The sequence below is a fragment of the Gobio gobio genome (genome assembly GCF_949357685.1).
Source record: "Gobio gobio genome assembly, chromosome: 4".
NCBI classification, from domain to species: Eukaryota; Metazoa; Chordata; class Actinopteri; order Cypriniformes; family Gobionidae; genus Gobio; species Gobio gobio.
Genome location: NC_137100.1, coordinates 31,590,068 through 31,610,497, shown reverse-complemented (window position 1 = coordinate 31,610,497; position 20,430 = coordinate 31,590,068). Strand labels below are relative to the sequence as shown.

The following is a 20,430-nucleotide window of genomic DNA, read 5'->3' as shown; positions in this document are numbered from 1 at the left end:
ATAAGTCATTATTTAGGGTTTTTTTGCGCACAAAAACTATTCTTGTCACTCCATAAAGTTATTTTAGAACCACTGTAGTGAGATGGACTTTGTAACGACGTCTTTAGTAGCTTTTAAGGGTCTTGAGAGTGTACCGTGCATTGTGCCAATGGAGGCCTTTCAGAGCCATCAGATTTCAACTAAAATATCTTCATTTGTGTTCTGAAGATGAACGGAGGTCTTACGGGTGTCGAACGACATGAGGGTAAGTAATTAATGACAGAATTTTCATTTTTGGGTGAACTAACCTTTTAATGTTAATGATAAGCATTTCAATAAAATAGCATCTATATTTGTATGTTAGTAAGTGGTGATTAAAATTGCTCTGTGCATAATGAGCTAGTGAGTTTATGGTGAGATGAAAAACTTTTCTTCAAAAGCAAAATTAATTTCCTATTGTCACTGTAAAGCTGCTTTGAAGCAATCTGTGTTGTAAAAAGCGCTACATAAATGAAGGTGACTTGACTTGACGTGTTGCGGACTGGTTGTTACGGGCCGATTTGTGCCAGAAAGTCCAGGGCCACTTTTTTGCCCCAGTCCGCCCCTGGGTATGTGAGATATGTGAGGACATTTCTCACAAATCTATGTACATAGTAAGTCTGTTCCCTGGACTGGAAACCAGCAGATTCCCTGCTGGCCATCAGCTATTAGTGTGCAATCCTCAGCTGTTGCTAGAATCATTGAACAACTGAAGTCTCTGTCATGTGACTTCATTTCATAAAACATGACCAATGCGGACATAATGTTCAGGCAAGTTAAGAAAAGAGGAAATGACTCATCAGGACACTGTATAGTTAGAGAAAACAGAAGCTGGCAGACAATTTCAAAACAATGAACTAATTGTGTCATGACTATCAGATATGTTTGATAACAGCTAGCTATAGTTTTAAACACATCAAATACCTGTATCCTCCTACTTCAAATGTAGATATTGGCCTGATCAACATCTTGACCTTCTTGACTGTATCAAACAATTAAAATCAGACAATAATATAATTTTGACTAAGACTCTGTTCATATAATGTAAAAACTTTATATCGTGCTAAACTATTATTTTGTCCCTGACAAACCTCATTTTTAAAAATAATTTTTTGTGTACACAACCCCATTAATCCCTGATTTCCCCCAATTACAATTTTACAAATAATGTACGATTCTGTAAAAAATTCAGACACCCAGGCAACTTTTTACAAATATTTTTTTGTATACTACTACTAATAATAGTACATTTAATTTTGTTTTTAATATAATTTTTTACACAAACCTGTAGAACAAGTTTTCCCCCCATATAATTTAATGGGAAATGTTTATCACTAACTTAAAGTGTTAGTTCACCAAAAAATGAAAATTCTGTCATTATTTACTTACCGCCATTTCATTCGACACCGGTAAGACCTTTGTTCATCTTCGGAACACAAATGAAGATATTTTTGTTGAAATCCGATGGCTCAAAAAGTCCTCCATTGGCAGCAATGTAATTATGCACTCACAAGACCCATAAAAGGTACTAAAGACGTCGTTACAAAGTCCATCTCACTACAGTGGTTCTACAATAAATTTTATGAAGCGACGAGAAAAAAAAAAAAAAAAAACGACTTTATTCACCAAGTTCTTTTCTTCCGCCTGGGCCTTTGACGTGAACTCACGAAGCACCACGACGCATGCGCAAGAATATGACTTTCATTTTGCGGCTTTGATAAGGTACTTTTACGTGCATTTGTTCGTTTCTCACGGTTCAGGCACCCAGGAAATGCAGACTTTAGCCCCATCTTGACCACTACGCCAAGACCAAGACCTAAAGCTAGGGATGACTGACGCGAAACTAACGTTTCGGCGCTTTGTCGACATAAATGGATCGTGTCAAGGTTATTTCAGATCAACACATGTAGAGACGGGTGTCGGATTGATTCGAAGCTTCGAAACAATATGGCACATTTGCTTCAACTGTTTCACACGGGGCGTCAGCGTTAACACTTGACGGAGGGCGTGGCTGAAGCTTGGCGCTGATGAGACCGTCATAGTGACAACAGCCAATCACATTACTTGCCGCGTCTGCTCTAGGGTTGCATGAACGCAATTGGCTAGCGTCTGCTCTAGGGTATTTGCATAGGGCGATCTGATTGGATGACGCCTGCGTTGGTGCTTGAAAAGTTGAGAAATCTTCAACTTCTGCCGCTTGCAACGCGAGTGAAGCAATGCGACGGAACCCACAATTCAGTTCAGCAACGCATGACATCACCCATTCAAAGTAAATAATGCCTGGGGCGTTCCTCTGCTTGTAAACAAAGCTCCTCTTCCAGGTCATGTGTCAGAACGCCGGCTCTACATCATATTCTCGCGCATGCGTCGTGGTGCTTCATGAGTTTACATCAAAGACTCAGGTCGAAGACAAGAACTTGTTGAATAAAGTCGTTATTTGGATTTTTGTTTCGCACAAAAACTATTCTCGTCGCTTCATAAAATTATTGTAGAACCACTGTAGTGAGATGGAGTTTGTAAGGACGTCTTTAGTACCTTTTATGGGTCTTGTGAGTGCATAATTACATTGCTGCCCAATGGAGGCCTTTGTGAGCCATCGGATTTCAACTAAAATATCTTCATTTGTGTTCCGAAGATGAACAAAGGTCTTACGGGTGTCAAATGACATGACGTATTTTCATTTTTGGGTGAACTAACTTAACCCTTTAACTATGCTTGCCTACGCACTTACGTTGACAATTCAAAACAGGAATAGACTAAGGGATAGTGTAAAGTAAGCAGCACTTTTTCTGCCAAATAAGTTTATTAGTAAATCACTTGACTGTCTTGATGGATATTATTTCTATTATAAACACGTAATTACGTGTTTATAACAGTCTTCATCTTCATCACACACGACGTAGCAGTAACGAATAAAATGGAAATAAAATGCTCACAGTCAAAAAGCACGTAACTAAGTCACGTGTGTTTAATCTGAACAACTACAATCAATCGGTCGACATTAAGACCAAGAGGATTTGAAGAGAACGTGTTTCATTGCGCAAGCACGTCGAAATCAAACAGAACAGCGCACGAGTGAGACACACGACGCGTCGAGGCTGTGATAGATTGTCTTTTATCATGCAACACAAACTACAATGCAACAAGGCAAACACGTAAACACACTGTTACACTGTCGAATATCATACATTTACGATCGCAAACACATTCTACGTTAGGTCGGATGAATACAGTCAGATTATAAGAAAGTGTGGCGGATTGTGTTGAGGAAAAACAGAAGGCAGAGGATAGGTTACCTGATACCACCAAGGCTTCGTTTGGTCCTACCGTGTGGCAATTCCCCATATTTTGCTTGCCCGTCGCCTATAAAAAGCTATTCAGAATGTAAAATTGCTTCGTTTTTCCTCGAGGATGGCGGAATGGTGTGATAAAAACAGTAAAAACAGAAGGCACTCAATGTAGTGTTGTGTACACCATCAGATTTCTGCTTGCATGCAGCAGTAGTCACCGCCCTTTCAGAGATATGACGACTGTACTACGATACACAGTAAATCTGGGTCATTCTTCAACGTTCCAGTAGAGGGCGCCATAAGTCAGTATTTAAAGAGTTCGGGAACTATTTGATAAATTCTAGAATTCAAAGTTGTCCTTCAGAACCTGATAAACTCAGGTCAGTGGTAACTTTGGAGTCAACTTTGCTATGGATTTTTCACAAGAAAGTCCAGGAGAGAAATAACACCACCTTGCACATCAAAATATTACATTTGTTATGTTCTTATCTGACCTGTTTGACACGCTACATATAATTTTTTGGCGTTATGATCATAGAATAGTTTTCTTATCTTGCCCGTAAGTCAGTGTTAGGCAGTGACATCCTCGCATTCCACTTTGAGTTCGAGTTTCATCGAAATTATTGAGCGTGAGCTGGATTTAGAACAGGGGTTTTCAAACGGGGGTCCTCCAGAAGGTTCTAAGCGGTCCCCAGAAAATTTCAGAGAATAAAAAGACAAAGCAAAAATGGATAAAGTCTACCGAACATTTCAACTGTTTTAGTTCTAAAGGTTTATCTCCTTTTCTTGCCGTATAGATTTTTCTAGAATTGTATGTTTGCTTTGTATCTTTAGTGAGTTTTTCTTACTAGTCCCTTTTATCTCGCTCACTGGGGTTGTAAGGCAGTATTATTCTTAACACAGTACATAAACTGCTTACATACATTTATTGTGAAAGTTGCTTATGTAGGTAGACCTAAATAATTTTTAATTGAAAATGTTCTTCCTCAGGTTTAACATCCAACATTAAGTACAGCCAATTTAAGTTGGAAACAATATGTTGTGTTTATAATGTCACACTTACTATCTATCTAACAATTTAACAATTACAAATGGATTTTAGGAAGGGGGTCCCTCATAAAATGTCCATCATATTTGGGGGTCCTTGGCATCATAAAGTTTGAAAACCCCTGAATTAGAAGATGCTTTTACCCGACTTACAAATGGGGAAATTTGCCTTGTGTCAACATAATTCATATACAGAGCAGACACAGAGAGCAGATGTAAAATGAAAGAAAAAAAGAGAGAAACCTTTTTCAATAGCAAAACAAATCTGTTTACCTTCATCATACTTAAGGATTTTGTGAACATGCAAACTAAAGAATCTACTTTTGGCACATGTCATTTCTTGTTTATGAAAAAGTTATTAACATGACGGGGCTGAGGAATACAAATCATGATTGTGTGATTTTGGTGGTTCATATTATTCAAACATGGCTTGTCAACGATGGATCCAACAAATCCGTTTATTTTCATGGATGTATGTTGTATTAACCATTACAATAACAAGGTGATGGGCATAGACTATCAATCTCCATTTCCCAGCATCAGCATAAAAGAAACCAGCCAGGATGATGCCCATTGCAATGTAATATGAGGCTTGGTCTCATATTACCTGGACAGTTAAAATAGTCGCATAACATATCAGATGAGAGGCATGGGCCTCAACAGTTAAGTTTCATTGTTATCTGGAAAGATATAAAGTTCAAAACCAAAACATTCCCCTAAACTTTCAGTGTTGTATTACTCCAGTTAAAAATGTATATTAAACAATGAATAATATAGCATTACGCACGTTTGGATGTTCAGTTGTTGCATTGTTCATCTTTGCTTTCCATTTTTCTATTGAACATTTTATGCTCAAAAGAATGATCATAAAAATACTGAAATGTCACAAAAGCTATACACTGTAATCATGTTTTGCATTACGATTTTAAAACGTACAACAGTAATTAATGATCATGTTTATAAGCTAAACAAAGATTAACATGAATAAACATTAAACTGCATTAGGAATTCTAAAATATAGAATCAAAAATAGTAAGCAAAGTCTTTTTCAGGTCAACTCTTGTCACAAGGATGTTGGTTGCTGATTTCATGTGTTCTTCACTTAGCAATAGCTCAAATAGCTCAACTGGATTCATATTTCAAGCTTCCTTTTGCAGGCTCCTGAAAATAATCAGAAACAGTCGATAGTGAGTCTTCTCAGCTTATTACGGAAAATTATTTCTTACTCAGCAAGTTTGAGGTGTTTGTGTCTTTTATAAGCATAAAGTATAAACAAAATATGATATTAAAAAAGTATTTAACGGTTATGCTAACCTCTTTTTAAGAGCCTTCATGATGTATTTTTGTGTGAATTTAGATTTTGGATTCAAGCATTTTTGCTCTGTGCCATTTTTCAGAGTAACACTGCAAAAAAGCAAGACAATTTGCAGCATTATTACGTCAGTCAACATATTTCAACAGAAATGTATAATATTGAGAGAATTGGATTTGTTAATATTGATTTGTGCTTACACAATCTCCTGGTTTTCGCAAGACGGACTTGGTGGTAGGATTTCAACCTTCTCAATCAGTTTTGGAGGAACCATGTTTACACCTTGGTCAGCACAAAGACACCTGCCCTTTGGAGCTCTAGCCTGGCCTGAAAGAGAAAATATAAATGCATTTCACAATATAAATGCACAATATTAAAAACTTGTGCAAGACCTGCAAAGTTCAGAGATAAAACTCACTTTTCACCTCTACCGCAAGCAGGCAGACTATAACAACCATAGCTGTAAAAGTTTTCATAGTATTGATCTTCTGTGTTCCCCTCCCAAATGGCTAATTAATGAAGTTATGGATGATTGAGTTCAGCTGCTGTGTTTTTATGCTCTTAAAATGGTTTTCCCCCTGCATTTTCAGTTGTTGTTTCTATAGTCCAGCATCTGAACTGGTCCCATTTCTCAGAAACACTTTCACTCAGCCAATCTAATAGAGTTGACCTTTCCAAGAATGAGGAAGGAATTTGATAATTTCATGTGTCAATATTAGACTATAATTAATGCAATGAATAAGGCCTTATGATTTGTTTGTTATGAGCAATGTGCTCAGCAGACAACAGCAGCTTAAATCAAACAAGCTAACATTCAACCAATGCACATTAGTCATTTCAATAGTCTTTTCATTTATTCTACTAATTTGTTCAAAAACATTTCTCAAAAACAATTCTAGTGATGACTTTAATATTAAAGATATATTAACAGACAAACCATGGTACACAACTGATTTCTGGGAATGACAGCACATGTGTGTCACAAATAGCACTATATGCGATCATCCATCATTATGAATTTGCAGTGCATCAGCAACATTTCCGATGCGGTGCTTAGTCCGAATGAATGGTTCAGTAAATGTGCATCTTACATTCCTAATAAATTCACTATGAGTTTCTTCTTTATCTCTACCTTTCTCACACTGCCCTGCTCTCGGTTATTGAAGCTCTGAGACTGGCAATAGCAGCTTCCAAATCATCATAGCCTACTCATCTAGCTGGTTTTGTCTACTGCCTTTGACACAGTTAACCACCAGATCCTATTGTCAACCCTCAGGGCATCTCAGGAACTGCAATCCAGTGGTTCATGTCTTACTTCTCAGGTAGGTCATAAACAGCTAGCTAAAATGAATCCGTAAAATAACGGAAAAATGACTGGCAGCTTATTACCTGGACATTATCCAGTAATTTTACGGACATTTCCGTTACCTCAAAGAAAGCAATAAAGTTCAAAATTCAAAATTCAGGTAAAACACCTGTAAAAAATTGTACCCTATTTTTACAGATTTTATTTAGAGTGTACTGGGGTGCTTTGACCACTTCTCTTCTCCAACATGTCATCACTAGGATCTGTCATTTAGAAACATGGCTTTTCCTATCACTGCTATGCTGATGACACACCTCTCATTCCAGAGCTGCTCGAATCTCAGCCTGCCTGACAGACATTTCTGACTGGATGAAAGACCATCACCTTCAACTCAACCTTGTGGTCTCTCAGCCAGGGGCGCAGCTAAGGGGGGGGGGGGGTTAGGACGATTCTAAGGGCCCAAACACTTTTGGGGCCCCCAGAGATCGGTTTTATTAGTAGTAACAGTACTAGTAGTAATGTATTATAAATGTATATACCAAATAGTTACAAATATAAAAAAAAGATGGCGCATTTCCGGCAAAATCCAGCAAAACGCTTCACTCATGAACTGCTCACGCTCACCGGTAAAAACTACGTTCCTTCATATCCCACTCCGACATGAAATTTCTCTGTGCTATAATTGTTGCAGCCATTAAGGTATTTATTTTTATATTTATGTTTAAATATTATAATGTTGTTTTTTATGTCTATGTTGTCAATCTGTTAATCTATGTCGATTATGAAAAGTGAACAGCATGAGATAGGACACATCATAACATGAATGGAGTTGATCAGACATGATTGTGACCACTTCATTAAGTTTGTTTTGTATAAATTGTATCTTAATTTTAATCAATGTTTCATAAGCCAATTGGGGCATTCTGGGTTGAGCGAGCGGAGCTTAATTGGTCAGTATTATTACATTTCAGACAAAGATAGCTAGGTTGGTGTGGTAGAGGGCCCAATATCAAATTCTTTCATAGGGCCCAAAATTGCTCTCTAATGCTCTCTTGGCAGGCCTTCCAGCATGCACAGTCAAATCTCTGCAACTGATCCAGAATGCTGCATCAAAAGCGGCCTTTAAGAAGCTGAAGAGAGCGCACATCACACCTCTCTTCATCAATTTGAACAGGTTTCCAATAGCCGTTCACATCAAATTCAAGGCACTGATGTTTGCCTACAGAACAACCACTGGCTCTGCACCCCTATCAAAATCACTTTCACAGACCTTTCTTTGCTGGTGGAATGACCTGCCAAACTCAACCCGAGCTGCTGAGTCTTTAGCCATTTTCAAGAAACTGCTTAAAATGCATCTTTTTAGTCAACACTTGACCCATTAATTCTAACACTTACTATTGTATTGTATTGTATTCTGTTTCTCTATTTACTTAGTTAAAAAAGCCTTGTTACGTGTACTTTGCTACTATCTGGGACTTGACATAATACTTACATACGGTTGCCCTCTTGTTGATTTGATTGCTTCCATTGTGCATTTGTAAGTCACTTTGGACAAAAGCTTCTCTGAAATGATCAAATGTAAATGTAAACATAAAAGTCTTTCTACCAGCCAGACTTGTCAACAGTAGCTTATAACTGAGACAGGAACATTAAGTTCAGTCAATTTTGTCTAAACTATTCACTTAAAATGTATTTGTGAAACAATGTTTACAATAGTAACAATCTTGAAAGCTTTATTGAGTTTTGTGATGTTTTAGTGATTCCTGTGGAACTTTATCATAAACGTATCATGCGCATTTTTACTCAGAGTCTCAGAGAAAGAGGTCAGATGTCATTCATAGATAAAAAAAAGCTTTATTTAACACTTTGTGGACGATGAAAATAAAATCATACATCAAATTATAAAAAGACTGTACATATGACACATTGTTCAGTGGCCTTTTGAAAATATATTTGTGGAAAAAAAAACCCTTTAAGGCTTTTTACAACCCAGTGCTCAAATTGAAAAATAATTTATTCATTTTAGGCATTATGAAATGTTTTAAATATATTTTAATGTATTTATTTATTTTTTAAATTTAAACTCCAAATCTGAAGTATATGAAGTCATTTGAAGGATGTTGGTGCTGATGGTGTTGATGTCAGGATGTTCTTCAGTGGCACAGGAACAGTTGTACTGTGTGGCACAGACTGCTGGCTCCTGTAAAATCAGAAACAATTCATTTAATTTACTTGTATTTTCCCATGAATTAATTCATTTATTGAATTGCCATGTGTCTTCCTCTGCCAGAGGAGTTTGTATCTTTGTATTGAATATGTGAAGGATAAGTAAATAAACTTAAAGCAGATATTCTCACCTCTTTTCAAGAGCCTTTAATAAATTTTGAGTGAATTTTGACTCTGGATTCAAGCATTTCTGTCCTGCACCATTCTTCAGAGTGACACTGTAAAACAACAAAAGCGATGAGCCAAAACGTATTCAGAATATTTTGTAGAGTTGATGAAAATTTTAATAAATGAATGCATACAAATGTTGGCTATGCTTACATAATCTCATTTTTGCGACAAGATGGACTTGGAGGGATGATTTCAACCTTCTCAATGTTCTTCACTAAAACCATGTTTGCACCTTTGTCTGCACAGAAGCACCTGCCCTTTGAAGATCTGTCCTGCCCTGAAAAAGATATTTCATTATAGTCTGTTAGCTGCAGAACATAACCATAATCAAAGATACAAGATATGCTGATAACTCTCAGAGATCAAACTCACCTTTCACTCCTGCAGCGATCAGGCAGGCAAGAAGAACAAAAGCTGCAATAGTCTTCATTGTCTTCTTATTCTCGATGAACTGTGCTTGTCTGGGTCAGTGAGATTATGACCGAAGGCCTTCAGATCTCATTTAAATACTCTAGGATCAGGGGTTTCCCCTCAGTTTCTGTTCTCATTTTTTTTCACTACTCCAGCCTCCTCTTCTTTTTCTCTTTTTATTGGGATTTCTCGGAAAAGTACCTCATAACCCATCTTGAAAATAAGCTTTGATTTAGGGCACTCTGAGCTTTCTATGAATGAGGAAGTACATATTGCTTAATTAGACTGAAATATTGATGTTAATAATTATAATTTGGTGGGAGTATTATTAGACGGCCAAAACACTGAAAGTTAGGGCATGTCAAACATGATAATTGATTCATTTTGATGGCATTTATTGGCTGTTTTTAACATTTGTGTACATCACAATCTCTTGTATAGCCTATTGTGTGAATAATGAGCAAAACATTCTTTTGCAATATACAGTAACTTTCAATGAAGCAAACCACTATAATGGAGCAAACTAATGACCCATTGTTTTGAAGAGGTAAAAAGGTAAAATGGAAATGTTCAATGTAACCCCAAAATTATAGTTTTTATTTACTACCTTAGAAAATATAAAAATGCTTCTAAGCGTTCTTAAATTTCCAAATATTTATCCTCGTACAGTGCTGTCTTTACTTACAGTAAATTTTGGACTGTGAAATAAACAAAATTTATAATTACAAAGTGTGGTTGAGATCCACTGGTTTTGCTGGTGGGCTTGCGGATGTTGGATATATTTTACAAAGGCATTAAGTAACCACAAAATAGGATGTGGGACAAAACGGGTTTTCTGTGGAAGATGGTCAAACATTTTCACAACCTCTTTCAGAAAAATCCTCAGTGTAAACAATATTCGTCAGACATGAAGGTGAAAAGTTGAAGATGCTAACATAAATAATGACGATAAATGTGTAAGAGTTGTTTGTCTGGTATAGATTGCCAATGTAACCAACTGTGAGCCTATTGAGGTGGGACGCAGAGGGTTTGCAGCCCATCCTCTCTGTAGGGCCTATAACATGGTAGCCATAGACGAAGGGGCATTAAGTTGGCCTCGAAGGCAGCGGTAGTTGTTTCAAGGTGCTATGGATCAGAGGAGAGATATGGGTGGGACAGTGCTACCTGGGGCGAGGGTGTCTGATTGTTGAAAGACCTGCAACACCTGATAATCACAGGAAACATCACTGATGATGTGTCCAGGTGCATCATATGGCAAAAGTGTCCAGTGTAGGTTATTTTATATTTATTCTACAAACACTCTTGTTATTCAAATGAGACTTACTTGGTAAGCCAGATATGTTTCAGGATAACATGGCATGAACAAAACCTTTATGATTTATGTTTAGTCAAAAATGTCTGGGTCATACAGTTTAAATATACAGCAAAAGAATAGCTTTTATTTGCAGATTTTAAAATATTTTAATAATGTTGAAATGATTGGACCAGAGTTCAAAGTTTTTCACTGGAACATCATCAAATGTTTTCACTACCCCTTTCTTTATTTAGGATCTTAAACAGACGTGCTGAAGTCATGCTGATTAAAGACACAATAAAATGCCTGAGAAACTGAAAGTCTTGTTCTGGAAATGCCACTTATCTTCGGGAAAATAGAGTGATTATGCATGCACAATATAATATATAATAAGTTACTTCATTTTTTTGAGTTACTGTTGTACATTCAATGATCTGTATGCAATTTCTATTAATCAAACCACGATTTTAAGTAATCAGATGTGGTCCATATTTTGTTTTGTTATGAGTCAGTTCTCCTCAAACTCAATAGATTAACACTTCTATTCCTGTATTTTACTGTTGAAATTGTGGAAAGTATTTACCCTATAAAATAATTATAAGTATTATTGTTTTTAAATTCATAATATTCAAATAGCTCTCATAATATTTTAATCAAAATAACTTCCCTTTCAAGTCAAGTCCTGCCCTACCTTTTTTCCTTGTTCAAGAAGCCGCTTCACTCGTATATAAATCATAATCTGTTAGTTAAGTTTGTCTTCACGTTCCACCGTTTACATGGTCCAGAACGCTCTATCAACATCATGCCAAAAGCAAACAATAAACAGTGCTACTATACATTCATGGTGTGATGCACTATTACCGAAAGATTATGATCCTAATGTTTATCTCCATACTTAAATCTCAGATGGCCAGATAGTTATTCGGCTTTTTTAAATCGTTAAAATATTGGTGGCTGGGACACTATGAGCTTGGAGACTAGTTGTTTACCATGAGTTTAAAACATACTTGTGTTTTTAAAAACGTATCTGGGAATTCTCAATGGAAATGCGTAGAGGCCTGGACCCAGAAGCAGTAGGCCTATTCCTGACATCATGACTTATCAAGCAGATTGGGAAGAAAAGAATAACGCAACTTCCGTTTCAGGCCCGATTTAAAGCTTTAAGTTGTCTAATGTGGGACAGATCGACAGTCTTTACTGAGAAGGTAAGACGATAAGATTTTAGGCAGAAGCCTCCTGTTGTTACAAACTCATCAAGACTCGCGAAGGAGAACTTGAAACACGAACTTTAATTAACAATAAACTTAGAATACACTCAAACACACCAGTATACAGGAATGTCCACGGACAAACACTGAGGGAATGCTGAGAACTAAATACACGGGGCAAATGAGATGATTGACAAGACACAGCTGAATGAAATAACTAATTAGACAGACATGGGGAAAACTAGGTCACAGGAACAGAACTGAAAGCAATGAAAACAACAGACATGTAACACCTGTTGTTGCTACTCTTTGTACTGTTTCATATCCTAATGATAATTCATTGAATTATTAATGAATAATTCCATTACTTAAATGTACACAAACATCTTCATTGAGCAGAATCCTTCAATCTGAATTCAGGTTATGACATCCCTTCAGTCCGTTCAAAAATAGGCTTATATAGGCATGTTTATGATTCGTAGAGTTATAATGTAATTCAGATGTATCTCTTTGACTGGGATAATGTTATTTGATTTGTCAATTATTCTACTGTTCCAACAACTCATTCACGGAGATGTGTGACATTTTATTGCATGTGGCTTCGTTTCAAACTATTTTTGTTAGCTGAGGAATAGACAAAAGTAACTGACAATACTATGTCAAAAATGTACGTCGCACTCAATAATAACTCATTGCTTATTGAACTACGTTGCACATTTGGTTTGAATATCAGCTGCCTTGCACCGACAGCTGAATCACAGCATGGTGATATAAACCACAAACCACACAGACCCAGCACTTCTTTTTCAATAGAGGTTGGTCACGGTCTCATTACCTCTTTACTTTACATTGCATTTTTTATTTGAAAAGTCTCTGTACTGATCTGTACTAATTTATTGAAATTTGGAAATGCTAACATGCACAAATTACATCAGTGTGGAGAAAAACTGTTGTAAGACTGGTATATAACTTATACAGTATACATCTTTTTCCTTTCTTAATACAGTATATAGAAAGATTTTTATTTTGGGCAATGTTGCATGGGGTCTCAATGCCTGTTGTAATGAAAATGAACACTTGCTTTGTTGTTTATTTGTACAGTACTCACTGTTCACTCTTTTTCCATCACTTTCTGCATGATGAAATATGAACCATCGTCATAAGCTATCAAAGATCTGACGAGGATTCATTACTCATTGGTTCAAATTCTTTCTTCCATAATGCCAAACAACTAACAGTCAGAGCAGAAGTTCACATGTTTATGAGAGGACCTTTTGGTTTTTGTTTTTAATTTGGTTTTTGATTCTGTGAGATGTGACGGTTTCAGTCGATTTATCTTGTCAGGTCAAATGTTGTTGCTTCTTACAATATACATGGTTTCAAATCAGCTTTGTAGAAAATCATGATGTTAATGTTTATAATATCTGAATATCATCATGTCTTATAGCTGCTGCACTTAGCAGTTTAGAGTAATTTGGAAAATATAGTTTACTTTTTTGCGATTATAAAAGCAATCTAGCAGTTGAAATAGATCAACATGAGTATACTGATATATATGAAGGTAGAATTGGACATGCTTATATATCCAATAAGATTTTATAAGACCGACAGACAGACAGAGAAAGTGACAAAAACAACAGAGACAGAAAGAAAATGATCAAACCCTGATCCTGACAGTGTGTATGGTTGCTTCATATAGAATTATCAAAATGTATTTATTTAGTCAAACTTTTGTTTAATATGACAAAAAAATCTAGCTTGCACTGACAAAAGTGTTTCCAGCCAAATCAGTCATAAACAGCAGCTTATAACTGAAACAGGAAAGTCCAGTCAATTTTGTCTGAACTATTCACTTAAAATGTATTTGTGAAACAATTTATACCATAGTAACAATCTTGAAAGCTTTATTGAGTTTTGTGATGTTTTAGTGATTCCTGTGGAACTATTGCTGATATGCATTTTTACTCAGAATCTCAGAATGCAAGAATTATTCTGAAAAAGGACAGAAGATGTAATTCATAGATAAAAAAAGCTTTATTTAACTCTTCTTTGTGGGCAATGGAAATAAAACCATACATTAAATTATAAAAAAGACTGTACATATGACACATTATTCAGTGGTCTTTTGAAAATAGGTTTGTGAAACAACAACAACAAACCCTTCTACAACCCTGTGCTCAGATAAAAAATAATAATTTAATCAACTTAGACATTACTAAATATTTTAAATATTTTTAGATTTAGTTTTTCTAAATTTAATCCCAATTTATTTAGGCAATGTATGAATACATCTGAAGTATATGAAGTCATTTGAAGGATGTTGGTGCTGATGGTGTTGATGTCAGGATGTTCTTCAGTGGCACAGTGACAGTTGTACTGTGTGGCACAGACTTCTAGCTCCTGTAAAATCAGAAATAGTTAATTTAATATAATTATATTAATTTAATTAATTTAGTTAATTAGTTAATGTGTCTCCTTCTGCCAGAGGAGATTATGTCTTTTTTATTGAATACGTATATAAAAGATAAGTAAATAAACTTAAAGCAGATATTCTCACCTCTTTTCAAGAGCCTTTATTATGACATTTTGAGTGAATTTTGACTCTGGATTCAAGCATTTCCGTCCTGCACCATTCTTCAGAGTGACACTGTAAAACAACAAAAGCGATGAGCCAAAACTTACTCAGAATAATTTGTAGAGTTGATGAACATTTTAATAAATGAATGCATACAAATGTTGGCTATGCTTACATAATCTCATTTTTGCGACAAGATGGACTTGGAGGGATGATTTCAACCTTCTCAATGTTCTTCACTAAAACCATGTTTGCACCTTTGTCTGCACAGAAGCACCTGCCCTTTGAAGATCTGTCCTGCCCTGAAAAAGATATTTCATTATAGTCTATTAGCTGCAGAACATAACCATAATCAAAGATACAAGATATGCTGATAACTCTCAGAGATCAAACTCACCTTTCACTCCTACAGCGATCAGGCAGGCAAGAAGAACAAAAGCTGCAATAGTCTTCATTGTCTTCTTATTCTCGATGAACTGTGCTTGTCTGGGTCAGTGAGATTATGACCGAAGGCCTTCAGATCTCATTTAAATACTCTAGGATCAGGGGTTTTCCCTCAGTTTCTGTTCTCATTTTTTTTTCACTACTCCAGCCTCCTCTCCTTTTTCTCTTTGTGATTTCTCGGAAAAGCCTCATATCTTGAAAGTAAGCTTTGATTTAGGGCACTCTGAGCTGAACTTTTCATGAATGGTGAAGTAAATATTGCTTAATTAGACTGAAATATTAAATTATGTTTTGATTGGAGTACTATTAGACATTAGGCCAAAACACTAAAAGTTAGGGCATGTCAAACATGGTAATTGATTGATTTTGATGGCTTTTATGGGCTGGTTTTAAGCACAACACGGTTTCTTGTATATTTAGTGTACAAACTGAGAGAAGAAAGATAGAAAATGCACAATAAATCTAGTTACCAATGCAATCTTTTGCAATATACGGTAACTTTTAAAGGGGACATATTATGCCCCTTTTCACAAGTTGTAATATAAATCTCTGGTGTCCCCAGAATGAGTCTGTTAAGTTTAAGCTCAAAATACCCCCCAGATCATCTATTAGCCTATAGCTTGTCAAATTTGCCCCTATTTGGGTTATAGCAAAAACGTGCTGTTAATCTATAAATTGTTGTATAGGTGCTTGTGTGGGAAAATAAAAAATCTGTCACCTGACTATACAATGCATAATAAATGTGCGTTAATGAATTACGCAGACGCAATGAGCGTTTTCGGGATAAAACTAATGACATAGCTCTAGTCTCTGTAAATACAATCAGAGACTATGGTAACTTTAGCCATATTAGCTGTACAGCCAACACAGTCTCACTCCCACTCGTCACATATTGACGCTTGGTCAGGACCCCTCGTCGTCACTTTTATTACGTACAGGGTACCCCTTGAAAGGCATTTTTCGACGTTAAGGGTACTGCAGCAGTGATTCCAATGAGACACCTTTGGCGTCATACACAGACGTGTTGGGCATGTGAATGTTATCATGATGTAACTATTTATTGGGTTATAATTTTTCCATTATGACATGCTGGAGTATGATTCTCAATTTAATCAGCCAGCATTATTTTATTTACATTTATTAATTTGTATTTACGCTATTCAGACACGTTTGAAAGTAGCCCAACCCCGCCCCTTAACCTACCCATTTGCGTTATATGATATAAAACCCAGAATATAACTGACAACAAGCACACTTTATTGAAAAATGTCAAGTATTCCAACTGTTCCGAGGCCAAACGATTGATTTGTGTGAAGAAAAGACCCAAAAGCGATCTGCGTTTCCCTCCGCACCCCGGCGTCATAGTGAAGACGCTACAGGCACGGCCATACCCCTCGGCGTCAGTCTATAGACGAACTGGGAACTCCATTGCTTTCAATCGCGATGTTTGGCATCAGTGCACGTGGGCCACATGTTGGTGAGTAGCCATGAATATTTGATATAAAGTATTTTCTGTCGTTATTGATCAGATTATGTTCAGTCACTGCATTATATCTTTCATTTCCACTCAGGCTTCGCTTTTCTTTGCTTTCTAAATCAACACACCTTGCTAATAGGGCGATTAAACACTGTCACGTGACGTGCTATAGACCTTTTAAACAGTTATTCATATTTAATAATAACAACTAGTGTAGTTCCAACGTGGCATTTGTAGTAGAAGCACAATAAAAACAACCTTAGTTGTAATGTGATGTTTGTTGTAAATAGACAGTAACCACAACACTTACCATGCTTTTACCACAGTATCGGTAGTTTTAATGTGATTTTTGTTGTAAATAGGCAGTAACCACAACACTTACCATGCTTTTAATGCCTTTTAATGTAAAATCCAAATATTGTGATGTAAATAGTACTTTGTCCTGTATATAATGTATGTGTTATATTTTATGACTTTTTTACCTGAAACGACCAAAAGGGCCTTTCGGACTCAGTCAGCCCATTCTTGTTCATGGAAAAGTAATGGAGAAGACCGAAAGCAGCAACAGCAAATATTTGCAATGGTAAGTATGTGTTGGTTTGAACTCTTTATCAAGCATTTGTTGTTTCTTAAACATATTCTTACAAACCCCATGGCTCAATCAGTGAGAACATGTTCTCAAAGTCTTAATAATTCACAAGATTTAACAAGCTGTCAAATTCATATGATACTCGTACATATTTGTACAAATACTCGTACATAATCCTGCAGCTTTTACTCCGACTCCTGCCATTGGCTACAGCCTCAATTCCTGTACATATTTATCATGATTTTTGTAAATCAGTTGCGCCCCTTCTTGGAAAGCAGTCCCAGAAAGAAAAGTTTATATTATGTCCAATGTATTCTTTAAAATGATTACAAATTGGGCCATTGGGGAGGTCTCTTCACACCTCATGACCTACCTCTGTTTGCAAGAGTGGAAATGCTCACATAACATCAGATATTCAATTATTTTGTCATCATTTGCACTGCTGATAACGTCCCGTTTGCATGTAAATAATTTACGTGATCAAAAGATTAAGTGAATAATCAACATTTTTAAACAAAGTCATATGTGCTACTAAAAATATACTTTTAATAATGGAAATGCACACTTATCAGTGAACTTGTTTCATAAATGTATTTAACATTTAATTATGCAACACTTTTTAAAGAAAGAAACAGTTATGTATGAAATCACAACTTGCATGCAATGTAATGAAATTTCCTTTCTTTCTGTTTTGCAGGATTACTTGCAGATTACTTTTATGAGCCAACCCTCACAAGAGCTACTAGTTAGTTGTAGTGAATCTTGCCATAATCAGGTAAATAATATTTTTAGTATATCAGTATTTACTCATGAAATGCTCCCCTGAATCGTATGTAAATTCATTTTATTGTAACTGTCTTAATTTATATGTTTCAAAAACAATAGTAATTGCACATAGAGTAAGTGAGACTTTCTTGTTTTACAGCAGAGAAGAAAGACCAGACCCTTATATCGAAGCAAGCTAATCGAATAAGTCCTTTGTTTAGGGTGAGGAAGGAACATGGCCATCTTGTGCCCAAAGACGACAGAAAAGTGCGCAAGTCCATTGGTATGTCTTGTATTGATGTATTGTCTTGCTTTAATATGTAGTACAGAATTTGATGTTGATCTCTCAAAGGACAGCTGTGATCATTCTTTCTATACTCTGATAAAATACACACCATTATTCATGTCTAAATCTTTTTATAACCCCTAAAATGAGCAAATTAGGTTCTGTATCTTGGATTTATCTAAAATGGTAAATATTTGTTTCCCTTTTTGATACAATTATTATTAAAATGATTGCCTTTTAGCATAAAGGCTGGAACACTTTTGGCCTTCAATTCTTAAAAATGGCACCATCTGTTTGTCTTAGATAAAAGCAGACATGTATTGAAGGGTTAAAAAAAGCATTTAGTTGGTATAAACTCCAGGTATTTCTCTATTGTTTTGTAGACCATGGGTGGTTCTGTGTAGCTTTGGAAGATAATGAGTTGTGGCATATATTAGGAATCAAATAGTAAATGTTCTTTGAATTATGTGAAATATCTGGTTAGTTTTTTGGCTTGAAACAAGGCTTTATACTCCACAGACTAAAACACATTGCATTTGTGTTTTAAGATGGATAGCAAGAGAAGGCACACACTTCAGAAGATTCTACAGGAAAAGACTAATGTGCAGCCAAGGAGGAATACAAGAGGCAAAAACTCCAGTCTCTGAGAACTATGCATGGCCATGGGTGCTTCATAAGCATGGTAAGTCTTGTGCCTCTGTACCTATTGTATTGCCGTATTTTAACAATTTTACATTGTGCAGGCTATCACAAGTGATGCTCTTGAAACAAGTGACAGAAGAGTATGTTGTCTTAAAAGAAATCTAGCATCACTGGCAAAGGCTAAGAAGAGACCATGCCTTTCTAAAATATATTTTTAAAGATCTGCTGTTTAAAAGGTTGCTGTTGATATGGGTAAAATATTTTTTGTCAGTACTTGGCTAATATAATGTGCTGCAATATTATATACATAATGCTTCAATGTGTATATTATATAATGTACTGACTGCGGCTTTGTAAATTTAAATTAGGAATGGGCAACTCTGGGCCTTTTGAAATGGAGAGTTTGCCTCCAAGACTAATCGAGCATGCCTGGAATTTGTAACTAAAGTCTTCAGGTTTACTTATAGATAATTATAGGCAGGTGGGTTTGAGGTTGGAGCTAAATCTGCAGGACAATGGATGCTGAGGGCCAGAGTAGCCAACCACTGCTTAAATCATACAGAACATATGCTAACCTGACTACATTAAACTTAATTTGAATTGTGTTTTTTCTTTTACTTTAAGACCAGGACTGGAGAATGCCTGACAATGGGATGTTACAACTTCTTCCTCTGGTTGAGAAAAGGCTACACCACATCAGTGACCACATCATCTGTTTATCAATTATACACTGTAGGGTACAAGTGGGCAAACTGTTTAGAAGAAGAAGAACAGGATAGAACATGAACATGATAGAGGGAAGAGCAAGAAACCAGTCTAGCTGTGATAATGAATCATTATTTTTCAACACAATATCAAATCTGTTTTCTGTATCATAGTTGACTGGATGGGATTCTGTGGCACTCATTTGTGTGGCTTCAGCAGCTGTGAATGGATTAATATGATGTTAATGTATTTTTGAAGACCCATTTTTATTTATCTTGAATCAAATTTTTCTTTATGCTACTTTATCAACTGTATACTGTATCCTCCAATAAAGAGTTGAGTGATAAAGTATGGTGAATATTGTGTATGGTGTTTTTAAAGTAAATACACATTTTATGAGTTGATTTAGGTTATCAAAGTAATTAACAATATTATTTTACTTGAAACATAAACATTTTTCACCTGGTTATATTATATTTGGTACAACAATGCACCAAAAAGTTGTATTTGCATGCTGTGACAATATGCCAGTTTTTAGTGAAATAAAGGGAAGGATTTCAAACACTTCAAGCTTAACTGACGATGATCCATGTTGATAAATCTGGTACATTAACTACTGCAATAAAAATTAAAGCATGCACATTACCGATGTCAGGTACGTGAA

General features: G+C 35.9%; 4 protein-coding genes and 1 long non-coding RNA gene across 7 annotated transcripts in view; 1 reads left to right on the top strand and 4 right to left on the bottom strand.

Annotated features, from left to right (window-relative positions):
* LOC307126012 (flotillin-2a) overlaps positions 1-3,573 on the bottom strand; it is a 34,786-nt gene extending 31,213 nt beyond the window's left edge. For 2 of the 3 annotated variants that reach the window (XM_079816333.1, XM_079816332.1), the window contains exon 1: positions 3,315-3,535. In XM_079816333.1, coding sequence (XP_079672459.1) covers positions 3,315-3,363 — 49 coding nt within the window. In that variant the 5' untranslated portion in view covers positions 3,364-3,535. Of the gene's footprint in view, positions 1-3,314 lie in introns of all 3 variants that reach the window. The other variant, XM_079816331.1, reaches the window with a different exon arrangement.
* A 1,031-nt stretch (positions 3,574-4,604) lies between these two features.
* Positions 4,605-6,197, bottom strand: LOC307124804 (C-X-C motif chemokine 11-6-like). The gene is made up of 4 exons (XM_079814252.1): positions 6,086-6,197; positions 5,868-5,994; positions 5,670-5,759; positions 4,605-5,516 (listed from the first exon to the last, which is right to left on the bottom strand). Exons 1-4 carry the CDS (start codon positions 6,141-6,143, stop codon positions 5,495-5,497), a joined length of 297 nt encoding a protein of 98 aa, XP_079670378.1. The 5' UTR covers positions 6,144-6,197; the 3' UTR covers positions 4,605-5,494.
* Positions 6,198-8,809: 2,612 nt separating this feature from the next.
* On the bottom strand, positions 8,810-9,847 carry LOC307124941 (C-X-C motif chemokine 11-6-like). The gene is made up of 4 exons (XM_079814448.1): positions 9,743-9,847; positions 9,521-9,647; positions 9,331-9,417; positions 8,810-9,173 (listed from the first exon to the last, which is right to left on the bottom strand). Exons 1-4 carry the CDS (start codon positions 9,798-9,800, stop codon positions 9,080-9,082), a joined length of 366 nt encoding a protein of 121 aa, XP_079670574.1. The 5' UTR covers positions 9,801-9,847; the 3' UTR covers positions 8,810-9,079.
* Positions 9,848-14,300: 4,453 nt separating this feature from the next.
* Positions 14,301-15,362, bottom strand: LOC307125200 (C-X-C motif chemokine 11-6-like). The gene is made up of 4 exons (XM_079814885.1): positions 15,256-15,362; positions 15,034-15,160; positions 14,841-14,930; positions 14,301-14,683 (listed from the first exon to the last, which is right to left on the bottom strand). Exons 1-4 carry the CDS (start codon positions 15,311-15,313, stop codon positions 14,677-14,679), a joined length of 282 nt encoding a protein of 93 aa, XP_079671011.1. The 5' UTR covers positions 15,314-15,362; the 3' UTR covers positions 14,301-14,676.
* Positions 15,363-18,308: 2,946 nt separating this feature from the next.
* LOC307124729 lies at positions 18,309-19,952 on the top strand. Its single transcript, XR_013816294.1, has 3 exons — positions 18,309-18,416; positions 18,968-19,101; positions 19,686-19,952. It is a non-coding gene; the product is annotated as an uncharacterized lncRNA (long non-coding RNA).
* The last annotated feature ends 478 nt before the right edge of the window (positions 19,953-20,430 follow it).